At 37.2% G+C, this 18682-nt stretch overlaps 1 protein-coding gene across 1 annotated transcript; it reads right to left on the bottom strand.

Annotated features, from left to right (window-relative positions):
• Positions 1–14937: 14937 nt before the first annotated feature.
• Positions 14938–17443, bottom strand: LOC107787875 (uncharacterized). Its single transcript, XM_075236863.1, has 3 exons — positions 16886–17443; positions 15467–16461; positions 14938–15355 (listed from the first exon to the last, which is right to left on the bottom strand). The coding sequence occupies exons 1-3, from the start codon at positions 17343–17345 to the stop codon at positions 15116–15118; spliced, it is 1695 nt and encodes a 564-aa protein (XP_075092964.1). The 5' UTR covers positions 17346–17443; the 3' UTR covers positions 14938–15115.
• Between the last annotated feature and the right edge of the window lie 1239 nt (positions 17444–18682).

Genomic DNA, 18682 nt, shown 5'->3' with positions numbered 1-18682 from the left:
CAGAATGACCCAGAAAGGTGTCCCATTCAGATGAGTGTGAGTTGAGTTTTCAGAAACTCAAGACTGCTTTGACTACGACGCCTGTGTTGGTATTACCCACAGGTTCAGGATCGTATACAGTATATTGTGATGCATCTCACATTGGGCTTGGTGCAGTATTAATGCAAGATGGCAGGGTGATTGCATATGCGTCGCGGCAGTTGAAGGTCCACGAGAAGAATTATCCTGTTCATGACTTAGAACTACAGCCATTGTTCATGCGCTAAAGATTTGGAGGCATTACCTCTATGGTGTCTCGTGTGAGGTATTTACTGATCATCGTAGCCTTCAGTACGTGTTCAAACAAAAAGATATTAATTCGAGGCAGAGAAGATGGTTGGAGTTGTTGAAAGACTATGATATCACCATTTTGTATCACCCCGGAAAGGCCAATGTGGTGGCCGATGCTTTGAGTAGAATAGCTGTAAGTATGGGAAGTCTTGCGTATATTCCTGTTGGTGAGAGGCCATTAGCTGCAGATGTTCAGACTTTGGCTAATCAGTTCGTGAGGTTAGATATTTCAGAACCCAGTCGGGTTATAGCTTGCACAGTCGCTCTGTCTTCTTTATATGTGCGCATCAGAGAGAGGCAGTATGATGGACCTCATTTACTTGTCCTTAAGTACACGGTGCGGCACGGTGATGCCAAACAAGTCACTGTGGGGGAAGATGGAGTTCTGCGAATGCAGGGTCGTATTTGTGTGCCTAATGTGGATGGGCTTCGTGAATTAATTCTTGGAAAGACACACAGTTCCAGGTACTCTATTCATCCAGGTACCACCAAAATGTATCAAGATTTGCGGCAACATTATTGGTGGAGGAGAATGAAAAAGAATATAGTTGCATATGTAGCTTGGTGTCTGAATTGTCAGCAAGTTAAGTAGGAGCATCAGAGACCCAGTGGTTTGCTTCAGAAGTTAGAAATTCCTTAATGGAAATGGGAGCGTATCACTATGGATTTTGTTGTTGGACTCCCACAGACTCAGAGAAAATTTGACGCAGTTTGGGTCATTGTGTACAGGTTTACCAAATCAGCACATTTCATTCCAGTGGCAGTTACCTATTCTTTAGAAAGGTTAGCTGAAATTTACATTTGTGAGATTGTCCGCCTTTACGGTGTGCCCGTGTCTATTATTTCAGATCGAGGTACGCAGTTTACCTCACATTTCTGGAGGTCTGTACAGCGTGAGTTAGGCACGCGGGTGGAGTTGAGTACATCATTTCATCCACAGACAGACGGACAGTCAGAGCGCACTATTCAGATATTGGAAGATATGCTTCGCGCTTGTGTTATAGACTTTGGAGGTTCTTGGGATCATTTCTTGCCACTTGCGGGGTTTGCTTATAATAATAGCTACCAGTCGAGCATTCAGATGGATCCATATGAGGCATTATACGGAAGGCGATGTCGTTCGCCAGTTGGCTAGTTTGAACCGGGAGAGGCTCGGTTGTTGGGTACCGATTTGGTACAGGATGCCTTGGATAAGGTCAAGATTATTCAGGATCGACTTCGCACAGCTCAGTCTAGGCAAAAGAGTTATGCCAACCGTAAAGTTCGTGATATTGCATTCATGGTTGGAGAAAGAATATTGCTCCGAGTTTTACCTATGAAAAATGTAATGAGGTTCGGAAAGAAGGGCAAGTTGACCTCTAGGTATATCGGACCCTTTGAAATTCTTGAAAGGGTGGGTGAAGTAGCCTACAGGCTTGCATTATCACCTAGTTTATTAGCGGTTCATCCGGTGTTCCATATGTCTATGCTCCGGAAATATCATGGTGATCCGTCCCATGTGTTAGATTTCAGCTCAGTCTAATTGGACAAAGATTTGACTTACGAGGAGGAGCCGGTGGCTATTCTAGCCCGGCAGGTCCGACAGTTGAGGTCTAAGAGTTATCCTTCAGTTCGGGTGTAATGGAGAGGTCAACCGGTAGAGGCATCTACCTGGGAGTCCGAGTCGGACATGCGGAGTAAATATCCACACTTATTCACTAGCTCATGTACATTTTTTTACTCTGTTCGAGGACGAACGTTTGTTTTAGAGGTGGAGAATGTGATGACCCAAAATGTCATCTTTGAATTTAATAAGTAATTCTATATTCTAAGACCTCGAAAAGCACCATGTTATCATTTCTCGACTTGCGTGCGCAGTCCGTACAATTTTCCATAAACGTTTTATGTGAAAAACGGATTAAAATGTGAAATAGAGCTTTAAAACTCAATTGAGTTGACTTTGGTCAGCATTTTGCGCAAACGGATCCGGATCAGTATTTTGACAATTCCGGTAGGTCCGTATCGTAATTTGGGACTTGGGCGTATGCCCGGAATCGAATTACGAGGTCTCTAGCCCGAGATATGGAATTTTGATGAAAAATTAAAAGCTTGAAAGCTTAATGATTTTTAAGAAATTACTGATGTTGGATTTATTAACCTCGGGTCCGTATTTTGGTTTCGGGCTCGGTATAGGTCCACTATAATATTTATGACTTGTCTGCCAAATTCGGTGAGAATCGGAGTTGATTTGACGTGATTCGGATGTCCGGTTGTAAAAATATAAGTTTTAAAGTTTTCTTGAAAATTTCCTTTGATTTAGTGTCCGATTTGTAGTTCTAGGTGTTATTTTGGAAATTTAATCGCGCGAGCAAATTCGTATGATATTCTAAAACTTGTGGGCATGTTTGGTTTGGAGCCCCGAGAGTTCGGGGGAGTTTCGGATGCTCAACGGGCCATTTTGGACTTAAGGAATATGGTAGAATTCTGGTGTTTTGTTGCAGAAATCTTACTCATCGTGATCGCGTGAAGTCGTTCGCGATCGCGTAAGGCAAACTAAGAGGCCGGCCAAAGTTGCTCTTCGCGTTCGCGAATTTGAGGATGCGATCGGGTAGGGGTGTGAAGTGGTTCTTCGCGAACGCATGAACAAGGTAGTGATCGCGTAGAGTTAAAGAGGCTAAAGTTGCGCCACATGCTTACTCATCGCGATCGCGTGATAGAGTAAATTTCTGGGGCAGCAAAGTAGAGCTTCGCGATCGCGAGGCTATTCAGGCGATCGCGATTAAGAAAAACTGGGCAGCCAAAAAAAAAATGTGCTTCGCGATCGCGTAAGGTAAAATTTGGGCAAACAAAACTTAAGTTCTAGAAAATGGGATTCGTTCCATTTTCAACTCTTTTTCATTTTTGAGTTCGGGTAAGGCGATTCTTGGGCGATTTTTACGGGAAAACATTGGGGTAAGTGTTCCTTATCCTATATTGATTATATTTCATGATTTCATACTCATTTATATCATGAATCCGTGAATTTATGGAAGAAAAATCAGATTTTTATAAAATCTTCCAAAAACGAAAATTTAAGATTTGAAGGTCCATTTGACATCGGAATTGGATAATTTTTGTATGGTTGGACTCGTCTCGGAATGGGTGTTCGGATTACGTAAGTTTTTTCGAGATTTGAGACGTGGGTCCCACTGTCGAATATTTTAATGAATTTCGAATTTTTATTCGGAAAATTAGTAAATTCATATGGAATTAATTCATATGATTCGTATTAAGTATATTGAATTGTTTGTGAATAGATTTGAAGCTTTTGGATACAAATTTAAAAGAAAAAGTTGTGGTCGAGTAATTGATTGGAATTTGCAGAGCGAGGTAAGTGTCGTGGTTCACCTTGACTTGATGGAATAGAACCCTTAAATTATTTGTTATGTGAAATGCATGTGAATGACGTATAGGCGAGGTGATGAGTGTCTATACGTCGTCAAATTAATTGTTTGCCTGCTTACTTGAAAAATGATAAATTATTTTAAATCATGAATTAATTATTATAATAATTATTTCTCTTCTATTCGTTGTCAAATATTAATTCTTGAATTCCTGCATTAACTGTTACATGCTTGAATTATGTGTTTTAATTTTTATTTGACATTTAGCATATTAAATATTAAACTGCCTATTTTCTCCCTGATTTCCCTAATAATTTGCTATTTGTCATTGTTTGTTTCATAATTAAATCATAATTATTGTATGCTTGTTGTCTTATAATTTTATATTAATCGTTGTATTTATTGGAGAAATTTCTTCTATAAGAATTGGTAAATGGATATATTGGAGGATCGGGTTGCACGCCGCAATAGAATTGATTGAAATGGTTATATTGGAGGATCGGGTTGCACGCCGCAATAGACTTATTAAAAAGTCCATATTGGAGGATCGGGTTGCACGCCGCAACAAACTTATTAAAAGTCAATATTTGGGGGATCGGATTGCACGCCGCAATAGACTTATTTAAAAGTCAATATATATACTTGATTAAAAATAATTATATGAGAGGATTGAAAATGAATATATTGTGAGAGCGGGTTGCACGCTGCAACAGAATTGAATGTGAATATATTGTGAGAGCGGGTTGCATGCTGCAACGGGAATTGATGGAAATGATAATTGGTTATGACTGCTGAGTTGGCTTCAATTATTATAAATAAGTTACCTGATTTAATTTTATTGTTGTTGTTGTTACTATTATTGCGTACAGGTTAATGTAAGTGACCTGCCTTAGCCTCGTCACTACTTCGTCGAGGTTAGGCTCAGCACTTACCAGTACATAAGGTCGGTTGTACTGATACTATACTCTGCACTTCTTGTGGAGATTTCGGAGTTGGTCCCAGCGGCGTACCATAGACTTGCTCGGATTTCAGCTACTCAGAGGAGACTTGAGGTATAATTGCTTGACGTTCGCAGTTCTGAAGTCCCCGTCTACTTTACTTTAGCTGTGTATTTATTTTCAGACAGTTTATTTTATTCAGGCCCTTATTTGTATTATTCTAGAAGCTCGTGCACTTGTGACACCAATTCTGGGATGGTATTTAAACATCGTTGTTTTTATGAATTATTCACTATATTTCAGACTTTACTTCCGCAATCGTTCTTTGTTATTAATAAATTTAAAAATTGGTTAATATTATTCTAACGTTGGCTTGCCTAACAAGTGAAATGTTAGGCGCCATCACGGTCCGAAGGTGGGAATTTCTGTTCCGAGCGCTTCATGTTCTTATATATACATACCTAATGTGCTACACCCTCGCTTCCTTCCATTCCACACTTGCAACCCTCTGCTGTTGGCCGGCAGAAATATTCTAGGCACACATCTATTCCACCACATCCATCTTTTCATCAGACTACCCACCATTCGCTCTCCCAGCAGTATTATTACCATTCTCCGCCACAGGGCTATACCCTGCTTCCTCCATATGATCCTACATATAGTTACGTGGGTCCATCGAGTCAGCAGTCACATAGCCATGTGGTACGCCCGTCATCTGCTCCATTTGCTTCATCACCAGCTGGATCGCATCCATCTAGATTTCAGCCGGTCGGATCGCAGCAGTGGTCTGGATCGCAGCACGGGTCTAGATCGATGCAGGGGTGTGGATCGCAGCCATCTTCATCAGGGACCCTATCTCCCTCTCTACGGAGTTCGTCTCCTAGCATTTCTAGACTTTGTCTTCAGGATAATAGCACTGAGCCAGATGCCCCCCCCTTCTGCGTACACTTTAGATTCATCGGAGGATGATGATCCAGATGAAGTACGGTACGATCGTTATCATAGGATGATCATCAGGCCCGAGGGCAATGGGTAAGATTTATTTATTACTTCTTTATTTTTGCTGAATTATAATAGCTACACTTGTTTATTTATGTAATTTCTATGTTGCAGGTTCATACCTAATCATCAGGTTACAAAGACAATCATTGAAATTCTTGTCCGGTTATATAATGCACCCTATCCGACTTGGAGTGACTTTCCACCGGATCTCATGCAATAAATGTTCAACCAATTTAAGGTTTTAATACAAGTCTTATCTATTTGAGCATTATATTAATAATATTTTTATCTAATGTTACATACTTTATTTGCAGACTAAGTGTGCCTGGGAGGACCGGTATAGCCGTGAAATTTGTGCAAATTGGGAGTACAAATGTCGTAAGAGACTATCTGATTCCTTCTCCTCCGCTCGAAAGATTAACAAGAAGCCTTCATGGGTTCTACCGCATTAATAGGAGGATCTGCAGAGGTATTGGACCACCGAGAAATTCAAGAAGAAGAGTGAACTGGGAAAGAAGGCCCAAGCATCTGAAAAGGGTGGCTCCTTGCACTGTGTGGGTACAAGGAGCATGGGGGCTACGAGGAGACTACTGGTAATTCTTTAAAATATTTACATCTATTTTTATCGAACTATATTTATATATGTTAATTTAGTTAACACGTTTTATTAATTTTGTAGGAAAAGAAATATGGGAGGAAGATGACTCATGATGAGTTCTTCATGGAGACTGACATCCGGAAGAAGAAGGCCCTAACAGATCCAACTAGATGGGTCGAGGACCAGGCGGAGACTACATATATAAATTTCATAACTACTATAAATATTTATAATATTATATAGTTAATAATTTTCTATCTTCTAAATAAAGGGTCGCTACAAGATTAATGTGGAGGAGTACACTCAGAGCTTGCAACCGAATGAGCAAGGCGAACGACCACCTCTTTCAGACGAAGAAGCGCAGAGGATATGGCTGGATGTTGTCGGTGGTCTTAAAAAGGGGATAGAATACGGCCTTCTAGAGAAATCATTTCGGCGCTACAGGGCTGGATTGCAAGGTATAGGGATTTTCGCCCAAGGCGAGGCAATTGATAGGTCGACTATCTCATCTATGGAACAGAAGATCGCAAAGCTGACAACAGAGCTTGAAGAGACAAAGGCTAGAGAACAAAAGAGAGATGAACAATTTGGTACCCTTCAAGTTCAGCTAGAAAAGAGGGACAAACAATTTAATCTCCTTCAAGGTTAGATGGTCAATCTTCTTGCTAGTGGTGCTTTCCCCATTCCTCGGTTTCGTGAGCCTTCCCATTGTGCTAACCCTTCTCGTCGTAATCCTTCGAACCATGCCGACGATGAAGGTTCTAGTAGTGAAGATGGAGATGATACAATATAAAACACTCATTGAATGGTGTGTATTGCTAATTAAAGTATTGAACTTGTCAATATTTAGTTGAGACTAGTTTTGAATGATGATTGTATTGTTGATATTATTTTGTTATTGAGCATTTGTATAGTTGTTGTAGTGGTTGGCGTTGTTGTGGTGGTTGTTATTAGCGTTGTTGGTTAATTATTGTTGTTGTTGTTAGATAATGTTGTTAGTGTTAGTTAATTATTATTGTTGTTAGTTAGTTAATTGTTGTTGTTGATTAATTATGGTTGAATGACAGCAATGTAATGCTGCCATTATAGGATGGATATTGGTTGTAATTGGTAGGTGGTGTAGCTTAAAAGCATGCATTTTCTGCCCAGTTTTTACCTAGAAAACCGACCGAAATCGGTCGGATATTAATTTTTTTGCCCAAAAAATCATAATTTCCGACCGAATTCGGTCGGAAATTATGAATTTATATTTATTTTTTAAATAAATTAACAATTTATTACAATTTATAAATAATTATTTATTTAAAATTCCGATCGATTTCGGTCGGTATTTGAAATTGTTTTTTTTTAAAAAAATTTAATTAGTACCGACCGATTTCGGTCGGTATTTGAAATTGTTTTTTAAAAAAAAATTTAATTAGTACCGACCGATTTCGGTCGGTAATTGAAGTTTGACAGTCAGTCAACACTTTGAATAAACCGACCGACTTCGGTCGGTACACGTTAGCGAACATTATTTTTCCGACTAATTAAAAGCGATCGGAAATTGATCGATTTTTATCAATTTTCTACTGATTTCGGTCGGTTTTGGTGGACGAATTTACACAGTTGTTTAGTAGTGGTAGACCGTACCCCCCGATCCTGATATGATAGAGAGGTAGTTTCCGATAGACCCTCGGTTAAAGAAAAGATGAAAAAAAGTTTAGGTAACAAGTAGTAACAACAACAAGATATTAAGAAAACTGAAGCGAAAGATAGCAATCAAACGGAAGGTAGAAATAGCAAACAAAGAGTAAAAAGATACCGTACTAACACGAATGCTACATGTCTGAGAAAGAAATAGGAACATATTCGACTACTTATTAGTCTTCTACCCTAATTCTTGACCTCCACACCCTTCTATCAAGTGTCATGTTCTCGGTAAGCTTCAGTTGCGCCATGCCCTACCTAATTACCTATCCCCAAAAAATTTTTGCCTGCCTCTACCCCTCCTTATACCCACTAGGGCCAACCTCTCACACCTCATAACTGGGGCATCAGTGCTTCTCCTCTTTACATGCCCAAACCATTTCAGGCTCGCCTCCCACATCTTAACTTCCACGGGATTACTCCCACATTTTCCTTAATAACATCATTCATAATCTTATCTAATCTAGTATACCCGCACATCCATCTCAACATTCTCATTTCAGCTACTTTCATCTCCAAGAGTTTTTGATTCATAATTATCCAGATTCTAATAAAGTGGAGGGCTACCTGGTTAATAAACTGTATTAATTGAAAACTTTATATGTATTTAATTTGTTATTACTTGTCCACGAACGTAATGATCCATACCATATGATCCACCTTTATCTTTTGCTTGTTTCTGCTGATGCAAAAATTAATGTATGATTACTGAAAGATTCCAACACCTCATGTGAACTCACTAACTCAAATCTACAAAATGGACGTGGAGCCACGCCTATTTCATTAAAAGTAGTTAGTTTTATTTGCAAAAAGCATATGATCTAGTATAAATTCACTAAAATTAAAGTATATAGGCTAGTCGAATGATGCTTCAAACTAAAAATAATGGCGCCGCCAACGCATGATAAGATGTTTTTTTAACATAGATATATTAATATATAGGCAATTATCTTTTTCTTCAAGACCATGTGTAGAACCTACAAGCTATATATGGTGGTGCCCCATTATGAATATTCCTAAACAGAAAATACTAGTAAAACTTTCCCCAAGGGGAAAATACAGAGAAAAGAACGAAAATTAATTAATAAGTTGAGGATAAGGCAACAATCCAAATTTGAAGGGCAAATGTATAAACAATTGACACAACTTTACGACCAACAGACAGTAAAATTGTCCATTTGCAACTGCTTGTCAGTGAACGTTGGCCGAGCCAACTGCCAAAATCAGCCGTCCAACCAATAAGACCTTTTATTATAGGATATCCTAGGTGGATACCTGATTAATTAGCTCGGTATACACTGACGTAAATAATTTTATCGGTATTAGTAAAATTAAATCGATTATATATAATAGTTTATTACCTTAGTTTTCAGGTTAATGTATTAGGTTTACTATGAAGAATTACTTAAAATTATTTTTTTATAGGTCAACTTAACGTTACGATGTAACAAAATTTAAATATTGTTAGCGCACAAGAGGTAAATTCATGTGTTTGGTTACAAGGATAAGGGATACCGAGATCATTTTATATCCTACATTTGATTGAATTTTTTGTTCCGGTATAAGAAATGGTGAAATTACTTATACCACAATTGTGATATTATTTTTATAATACAAATTTTGAGATATTTATCACACGATAAAATAACACATTTGCCCTCTCCAAAAGCTCTTCTTCCCAAGTCTTTTAAGACAACCAAGGTTTAAATTAAAAATAGGAGTTTATCCAAGTTTATCTAGTGTAAATTCAAATACATCTTTTATGTTATACCTTTTACATCCTATTTTTTAGTCCAATGAATCAAAATCTACCAATAAAATTGTATTCACCAAATAACCCGTCATTATTTAATCCTCAAATATAATCTCAATATTATAATTTTATTATAACTTGATTTGACGCAGGATGAAAGGAAAAAAAAATATCAAAGGAGATATATTAATCGTAGATCAGTAGTCTCTCCATGGGATCGGATATTATCACAAGTTTTATTACTTATGAAAGGTTGTAGTCATCCGACCCAGGGAAGATCCATCCCGGAATATATATATATATATATATATATATATATATATATATATATATATATATATATCACCTATCATCCAGCTGCCTTAGTTTTTTTGCTGGGACTTGGGAGGCCAGGTCATATATCGTAGTAGCTAGAGTCCTAGGTTTTTTGTAGGCCAGCAACTTGATATTGCTATACGTATAAGCTAGCCATTAACAGTCAAGTTGGTCCTTTAACTAATTGCTTTAAACTGAGCAAAAGGTGGATTAGAGTTTACAGATCACAGTATCAGATCCTAATAACTTTCCCTTTACGGCTAATATTTGGCTGGGTTGTGTTAGTCTTTATTCTTTTTCAATGTAAAGAATCTGCAGCACAAGCTGAGAATGAGTCACTAGTAACCAATCTCAAGAGAACAAGAATGTTTTTGGAAGCTCCAGATGACTTGCATTGTTATATACGTCAAAACAAGAAAAAGGTCTAAATGTGAGTTGAAGCATTCAGCCTGCATCACCAAGTTTAATTGATTCATCGCCTAACACTGAATGGCTTAACACGATAATCAATAAAATGAGTTGAACAAATTGATACATAGAAAATGACAATATGACATTGCCTTTACTCCTGTGAGTTTAGCTAGCTAGTACCTAGGCTAAGTGAATATATCTATTTAGAGTTTGAGACATCACCTTTTTCCCGCGAACAGAGAAGAGAAAACGAAAAAAAATAAATGAGAAGGAGACCTTCGTAACAAATGTTTCTGGGTCGAAGCTACGTGTGCCAAGGGTGGTCAAATGAACACCATTTGTCGAAAAATTGGGTAAAATATTAGTACTCGTTATTGATGAAAAAAAATAGATTTTGAATACTCTTGCAAAACTTACTGGTAAAGGGTGTTCAAATTTATTGAATTTTCTGATTTCGCCACAATTTCGAAAATAGTGGCGGATCCAATGATGAGTCATGAACAGGTACTGAGAATCACTGCTGAAGGTCGAAAGCAAATATATGTAAATAGAATTACATATGTGCGCATGTCAAAAAAATATATAAATAGAATTAAATATACATATCTGAACTCACACTCTTAGTTTAGAATGATAATGTCTAAATTCTAAATTCACCATTGGCTGAGGAGTTTTAGAGGGCGCGATCGTTGCTCTCTTTATCTCTTTTAAGTGTTTTAACAGCTAGGCCTATGTAATCACATAATATCATAGGTTCTTGCTGATTTCACTAAGCTTGTTAGGGTTTGCTTTTTCTTTTAATTTGGTGGAGAAGGAGTGGGGGGTTGAGAAAGGAATTCTCCAATGAATATTAGAAATATATAACAATAGGACGCCGATTATTTAATTTTAAAAAATAACAGTAAAGATTAAAAGCTTTTTCATATTGGAGAATCCATGCTGGAGCTTTGTCGGTTTAATCAAATAACTACAAAAAAATTCATGCTCGCTCCATTATCATATTGCCCTTATTCTTCACAATTGTTCCTTATAAATAGGAATATCGATCATAAACTCCATGCAATAACTACACCAATACATCTTGCAACTTAACTAGCTAAAAACCTCTACCAATTAAATCCCATTGTCCTTTGCTTAACCTTCCATTTCACTTGATGGCTAATTCATCAATTTATGCAAAATCACTAATGCTAGCATTTCTCTTCATATTTTGCCACTTCATAACTTCGGAGGCTCGTATACTTGGTGATTTGCCAAATGTTGTGAACAAATATGATAGCCATTTTGTTCTTAGTAAGGCAGGATTTAGCCTGAAAGAGATTGAGGAGTATAAAAGGCGTTCTCTTAAAGGAGGTTCTGATAGAGTTGCACCCGGTGGACCTGACCCTCAACATCACTCTTTGCCTCCCATTTACTAATTAAAACCCGCGTGCCATCATATGTTGCTAGAATCTTTTAAAAATATTACTGTCACACTCATGTCGAATTCTCCAAAAACGCATAAATTTTGGTGGACTCGACACCATATTTTTGAAGGATGCGAGCATCATTGCAGTACCAGCTATATTGTTGAATTAAAATGGATGAAGAGACTTTCTTCTACGGCAATGGGAGGAGAAGAAGGTTGGAGTCTGTCAATTGCTTTTACAGTTTTCCTTTATTTTCCTTTTTAAAGTGTTTTCTTTTTCTCTCTTATATTTCCTTTTGTTTAGGAAGGCATCGGTGAGAATCAGTGCTTGTTTTGCATGAGATCATGATGAAATATTGATTAAAAATGCATCCTGCATCTATGTTATGTAAGAGAGATGAGAGATGATATAATATATGAGAATTGTTTGTTATGATGAAATGAGCCTTTAATTGTTTCTGAAATATTATTAAAGCTTAATTACCTCTCATCTTCTGCCATTATGATGTTTCCAAATCCATATTGCAGCTTCATATCAGTGATCCATAAATCTGATAAAGAAAGTACATTTCTTTCAATAGCACATCACAAACAATGGACATAGAGTACCACCTAATTACTATGGTCAATGAGCAAATACTTGAGGTCATACTTGTTAAAGACAAATTAAGTAAATGAAAGTATCTCTCTAATATAAATTTAGATGATGGTGATAACACATTTCAATGTAATATCAAAGCAGATAAAGGTCTAAGTTCAAGACTTACAACTATCATTATTGAAGAGAAGCTCTAAATGCTTGACCCGAAAGAACAAACATGCCCGCACGCGATGGAGTGTGTTAAAGATATATTGAGTAAACGAAAATGTGATCTCTCTAAAAGTATAAGCTTTTAATGAGTTATTGGCCACACACTTCAACAAGATTAGAATTTGCTTCATGAACTGAGCCCTAGAATGAAGAAGACAAAAGTATTAACGTTGGAACCATTCATGATAGTATGTTAGGCTTTTGTTTCTTTGTATTCCCCCATTTCATTTTATGTGGCAACACATTTGAAATTTATGGTAATTTTAAATATGTCATGACATTGTTAGCTATGTTATCAAAGGTAAAATGAGAATCTTAAATTTAAATTATCTCAAAAAATAAAAAGATATTACTTTTAAGGAAATAAAGTCATACAAAATGAAATGTACAAACGGAATAATTAAGAACCATCTAGTGGGGGTTAGTCTGAAAGTATTATTTGTATCCTTCAGAGGTTACTGGAGCTCCAAAACATGTACTATATCAATGAGCAAGTTATAGTTTAGTGAACTAACATTTTCAACGCCGTGCATGTAAAATTTCAAGCGTCTACTAAGGGAAAAGAATTAAATGGAAAGTTACAGAAAGTGGGTCTCACCATAAATGGATTCCATATTGTACGAGAAAATTGTGGATAAAACCAACGATTGATACAAGATCCTGTGACAGTGACAACAAATGAAAGTTAGCACAACGTTAGCTTTCCTCAGTAAGGATAGATTAAAGTATGTTTTCGTAATAAAAAATGAGGCATAAAAGCCCGAAAATGTGAAATCCTACCTAAAACCCATGCTAAAGACATACCTCGTCAGGGTAAAGGCAGATTGTCCATTTTCAAGAACTTTTATCTACTTTGATGTTTTGTCCTTTAGTAACTGACCAAACAAAAGACGAATTGTGACTACGTGTTACTATCGTGCTGAGAAGTAGATTCATTTGGTCCTCTTTATCTACGACGATAATTAATGGAAAAGGTGTTTCTTGAAAATGTGTTTTATGAATAATGGTAATGTTCAAGCGTTAGAAGTAAATAATATGAGCTTAAAACTTAAAATAGTAAGAAGAAAAATAACATCCACCCATAATTAGGGGTGTTTATCAGGCTAATTTTTACGTTTAACGGTTCGACTTATCGATTATTATTTTATAAATATAGTAATCCGCTAGTCATCCAATAAGACATCGAACGAATTAGTATCGAATTAGCGATTATCAGACGGATTATTAGCTAAATCAAATAGACAATAAAAAAAAATAAAGAATTAGAGAATTTGTCCGACTTCTTACTTTTAGCCGTATAGGATTTCAACAAAGTCAAATGGACATTTATTTTCTTAAAATCACTCTTAAGGACGCTGCCAAGTGCCAATAATGAAGCTGTTGTCAATGATAACCCATAAAACATGTCTAGCTGAGCAAATATTTAAATATTCTCAGGAAGAAATTTTTTTGAACCTTACATGTTCTATATATGGCAAGAGACGATTGCTCTGGGCTGCTACTCCTAGTGTTGGATTGCCGCTCAACCGAGATACTCCGGTCGAGCAAGCTTGTACAATATTGGATTGCCGGCGCTCAACCAAGATACTCTGATCGAGTAAGTTTGTACAATGCCTTCTACCTGAACTCACCCATGGATAAAGCGAAGAAGATCATGTCATAGTTTGAGGTGAAACATGTGGTACAAATACAACATTATTAGTTTGACTTTCCCAACACCAATATACTTAAAAAATTAGGAATTTAGGGTTTCAAAATTATTGAGTAGTCTGCTCTCAATCCATTTAGTCATTAATTATAAAATTTCAATCAGTTCGCCAACTATTACCCCGATACTAATAAATCAATAAACCATTTTTGCCGTTAGATTAACGGTTACTGTACAATTTTAAACCATCTACCCATAATTATAAAATGTGGAAGTCGATCGCTATGGAAAATGTTTCTTTGTAACTGAACGTGAAAAAAATAACTTCCTTGAAGAACATTTTCCTGGAAAAATAACTTTCACAGAATCCCAATATAACACCCCCCCCCCCCCCCAAACACACACACACACAATTTGCTCTTTTTTATCATTTACCCTTCTTCATTTCCAAAGAAATATACCCTTATTCATGGCTCAGAGCTACCAACACAAACAAGAACCGGAAAAGCAAAAGACTATTTCATGTTGGTCTGATATTTCTAGCTAGTTACGTCAAGAAAGGTACAGTATATTATATCACCTCAACTTTTGCATAAAACTTCCCCACGGAAAAGGACTTTATCCAGGACTGATACAAGACACGGGAATAAGTGGCTATTTGTCACACCAAAGAAGGTATCATCATAAAATATTATTATCGACAAAAACATACACTATCATTGCATTTACGCTAATTATTTGACAATCTAACATCAAGCAAACCACCCTTCAACAGAACCAAAACGAACTTCAAAATCTAATGCTAAATTCAAACCAACTGGAATGCTCAGAATATCCATCTCAAGCTGTTTTATTGTGGTTGACTTTTTTCAGTTCCCACTGATTCCTCCCCCTTGGTACGGCCAGCAACAAGATCAGTAGTTGTTTTCCCAATCTCAACTATAGTTTCGCCAATGGCTTGCAATACCACTGCTGCTCCCTCCTCCAACTGCTTGCCTTTCTCTCCTCCTCCTGATTCTTCTTGAATGGACTCTTTAACTTTCTCCATTGGTTTGACTCCGCTTTCTTTTTCCTCCACCTTTGTTTCTTCCTACAAAATATTTCAGGATTCATATATGGCAGTACAAAAATTATTAGCAAAATGAATCATTAACTCGACACTACGTACTGTTTTAAAGAAAACCAATTACCGTTTGTTTACCTTGGTGTCGTGTGATCTCTTAGCTTCTAATTCTCTCTCTGCTTCTGCCTTTTTCCTAGCTGCATACTCTGCTGCACTTTCTTCAGCTGAAACTACATAATCCTTTGCTGCAACCAACTTATCCTCTGCATATCCAACTGTTTTCTTCCCAACATCAGCAACCACATCCTTCGCCGCCACCGCTTTATCTCCCGCATACCCCGCAACAGTAGAAGCAACTCCAGCCACTGCTTTAGTAGCATCTGCAGCTTTCTCTGCTGTAAAATGTGCAGCTCCCCAACCTGCCACTACTGCCTTTTCCTTCACTGTTTCAGCTACTTTCCCTACATATCCTACTGCACCTTTCCCTGTTTCCACTGTTACATCTTTAACTTTAGCAGCTTTTTCTCCTACATAGCTTGTTGCACTCTTACTCTTTTCTTGAACACTCTCTTTTGCAACTGAAGCTATCTCCACTGGGGAAGGAGCTTCTATTTCCTTAGCCTCCTCTGTTTTTGGGACAACATATTCTTTAGTCTCCCCTGCCTTTTGAGCAACATAATCTTTAGCTTGTTGTGCTGATTGTACTGCAGTTTGTCCAGCGCTTGAAAGGGTATCTTTAGTTGCAGCATAAGCTTGTTGGCCTTTCTCAAGGGCAGTATCCTTAGCCACTCCAGCTTTTTCAGCAACATATTGAGTTCCCTTTTGAACACCTTGAGTAACAGTGTCTTTAGCTTGTGCACCTTTTTCTGTTGAATAAGTACCTGCAGCGCCAAGTCCATGAGTTGCCGATTCTTTAACACTCTGCAATGTGGAGGCGCCCTTTTCCTTGGCCTTCTCGTAGCGCTCTTCAGCTGCCCTTATTGCTTCCATGGAATTCTGTTGTGCTGTGCCCCTGTATTGAGATATTTCTTCCAAAGATGGACCTTTTGTCTCTTCTGTAGTACCATGAGTTACTCCCCCTGCTCTGCTTTCATCTTGGCCACTTGCTTGTGTTTCTGTCTCTTGTTGGCCACCTGCAAATGGCGAGAATATTGTTAAGGGTGTTCAAATTTTTAACATGTGTATACAAAGTACTCCCCCTGTTTCAATGTCTGTTTGAACACGTTAGTTTAACGTTTAAATTTTTTATTTTTAAATTTTTCTAAATAAAGAAAAAAAGGACTTACAATTTGTGCCAGTCTTTTAAAGAAACTGAGGGAGCAGTAATTGACCTCATATATTCTTCGAGCAAGAATGTTCTAAGTTCTAACTTCTAAGTGATCACCCTTTATTAGACTTGTATACTGTGTTAGTTATATACACACAGTATAGGCATTATATTTGAATTACAGACACAATATAAGTAATTTATTTTACTTATATACACAAACGCTATAAGTAGAATCTTTGCTATTAAAGAGTATTCAGTAAGAGTATTCAACTGATCACGCCGCTAACCTGTACCAACTCCTCTACTTTGTTGCATGGAACTAATGCCTTGGCCACGAGATTCACCTTCCTGCTTTTGCATTTGGGTTTCTCTGCCTGTGTCTGAACCCTTTTGTTCTTGGCCAAGAACTTCAAATTTGACGCCACCTGGTCTCTCTTCAAATCCCTGTTGGCTTCTCCCCTGATTAACAATCTCAGAACTCTTAGCTTGATCAGTAGAAGACTGCTTCTCCCTTTGAGCTTGCTGCATTTGTTGAGACTGTTCCCCTTTGTCCCCTTGATCAGTATCAGTAGTAACAGTGCTCTTGACATGAATAGCACCAGGACCTGCAGGATGGACATCGGCTGCACCTTGAACTTTCTCAGCTAGTGACTCAAAATGGCTAGCCATTTGGGGAACTCTATTTTTCTCGAGGTTGATTTCACGTTCATCAGTAACGTTCTCTCTTTTCTCTTGCTGTGAAGCCATTGTGTTAAACAGAACTAGTAGTTTAGTTGGTTTAGTTTGGTTTTGGTTTGTAAAGCGTTTTGAAGTATATGAATGAGACTTGACTTCAGAAACGATGCCTTTATAAGAAGGAAATGTAGAGAAGTTCAAAGAATTAAGCAATGGAACAGGGTCAGGATTGGGATAACTATTTCATGAGAATTGACAGGTGGTTCGATATTGGCTATAGGTGAGCAATTTCTCATGCAACGTGGGGAGAATATGGAACTGTATGACTCAGCAGCTGGATGCTAACGTGTCGTTATGTCGTAGTGTGTTACTATTTGTCCTGCAATAGCTTAGTCCAAAGGTTATCTTAGCTGGATAAGAAAAAGGGTTATCTTAGCTGGATATTTAAATTAATTACGAGTGGAGAACTACATACAATTTTATCTCGTTGAAGAAGTACTGTTGAAATGGTACATAACTACTTTGGTAATGTATATAAATATGTAAGTGCAATGCAACGCTTCTCAGTTTGGATCTCCTATTTCTCAAGTACTTGTTACTAGGAGGTAAAAAGTTATTTTACGACGATAAAAACGATCATATTTATTACTGATCAGAAAAACATCAATTTTCTACTAGGTGCATGTGCTTCAATTATCTGATAATCATAATTTTTGGAATAGATTAACAAATATATTACTATTTAGAAAAAGCTTTAATATACCAGAATTATGAGTTCTTAAAGTTATTGAGTTTCTAATTTAACTCACCCACCACCGATTGAGTCGTCTGAACAGCTGAACTTCGTGCTTTTAAACTATGGTTTACCTTACCTTACCTTAAGTAGATAATCAACTAATACCGAGTTACTCGAGCTTTCTTTCTTTCCTCCTCAGATTGCCCTCTTTTCGAGGAAAACGTTCTATTTAACCTTACTTTTTTCAGCGACTAGAATTCATATGATGTATTTTAAAAACTCTTGCTAGACCTTCTGTACAATAAAGAAATGATTGGACCAATAAGGATATAAGTACTTTTTATTCTTAACAAGAAATTTCGGATTCGAACCAAAGTATAAAATCTTTGTTAAGAATTGTTTTTATCTTCCAATGTACTCCTCGGCTGAATTTAGTCGAACCCCAAAACAAAAAAGAAATAAATGATTGGTCTTCGACGGCTGAGCAGAAAAGCAGAGGCAGAAGAAGGCCAAACGCAGTAAATTCTACTATCTATAAGAGGGAGTTAGCAGCTGGACAACAATTCTAAGGCATTATGGTCATTTCATGAAAAACGGAGTAATTTCATTGGTCCAAAAGAAATTTTACTGTAATTGCTGAATTAAATTTTGAGTGTCCCGATTAAAAATGCCC

This window comes from Nicotiana tabacum, chromosome 2 (assembly GCF_000715075.1).
Source record: "Nicotiana tabacum cultivar K326 chromosome 2, ASM71507v2, whole genome shotgun sequence".
Classification (NCBI taxonomy): Eukaryota; Viridiplantae; Streptophyta; class Magnoliopsida; order Solanales; family Solanaceae; genus Nicotiana; species Nicotiana tabacum.
The sequence above is the reverse complement of the archived record's forward strand: the minus strand, read 5'-3'. Positions and strand labels throughout refer to the sequence as shown.

Coding starts and splice junctions, on each gene's coding strand:
- LOC107787875 (XM_075236863.1), bottom strand. CDS start 17,345: ATGGCTTCACAGCAAGAGAAAAGAGAGAACGTTACTGATGAACGTGAA. Junction 16,462..16,885: donor AAGTAGAGGAGTTGGTACAG/GTTAGCGGCGTG, acceptor CGCCATTTGCAG/GTGGCCAACAAGAGACAGAA. Junction 15,356..15,466: donor AGAGATCACACGACACCAAG/GTAAACAAACGG, acceptor AATATTTTGTAG/GAAGAAACAAAGGTGGAGGA.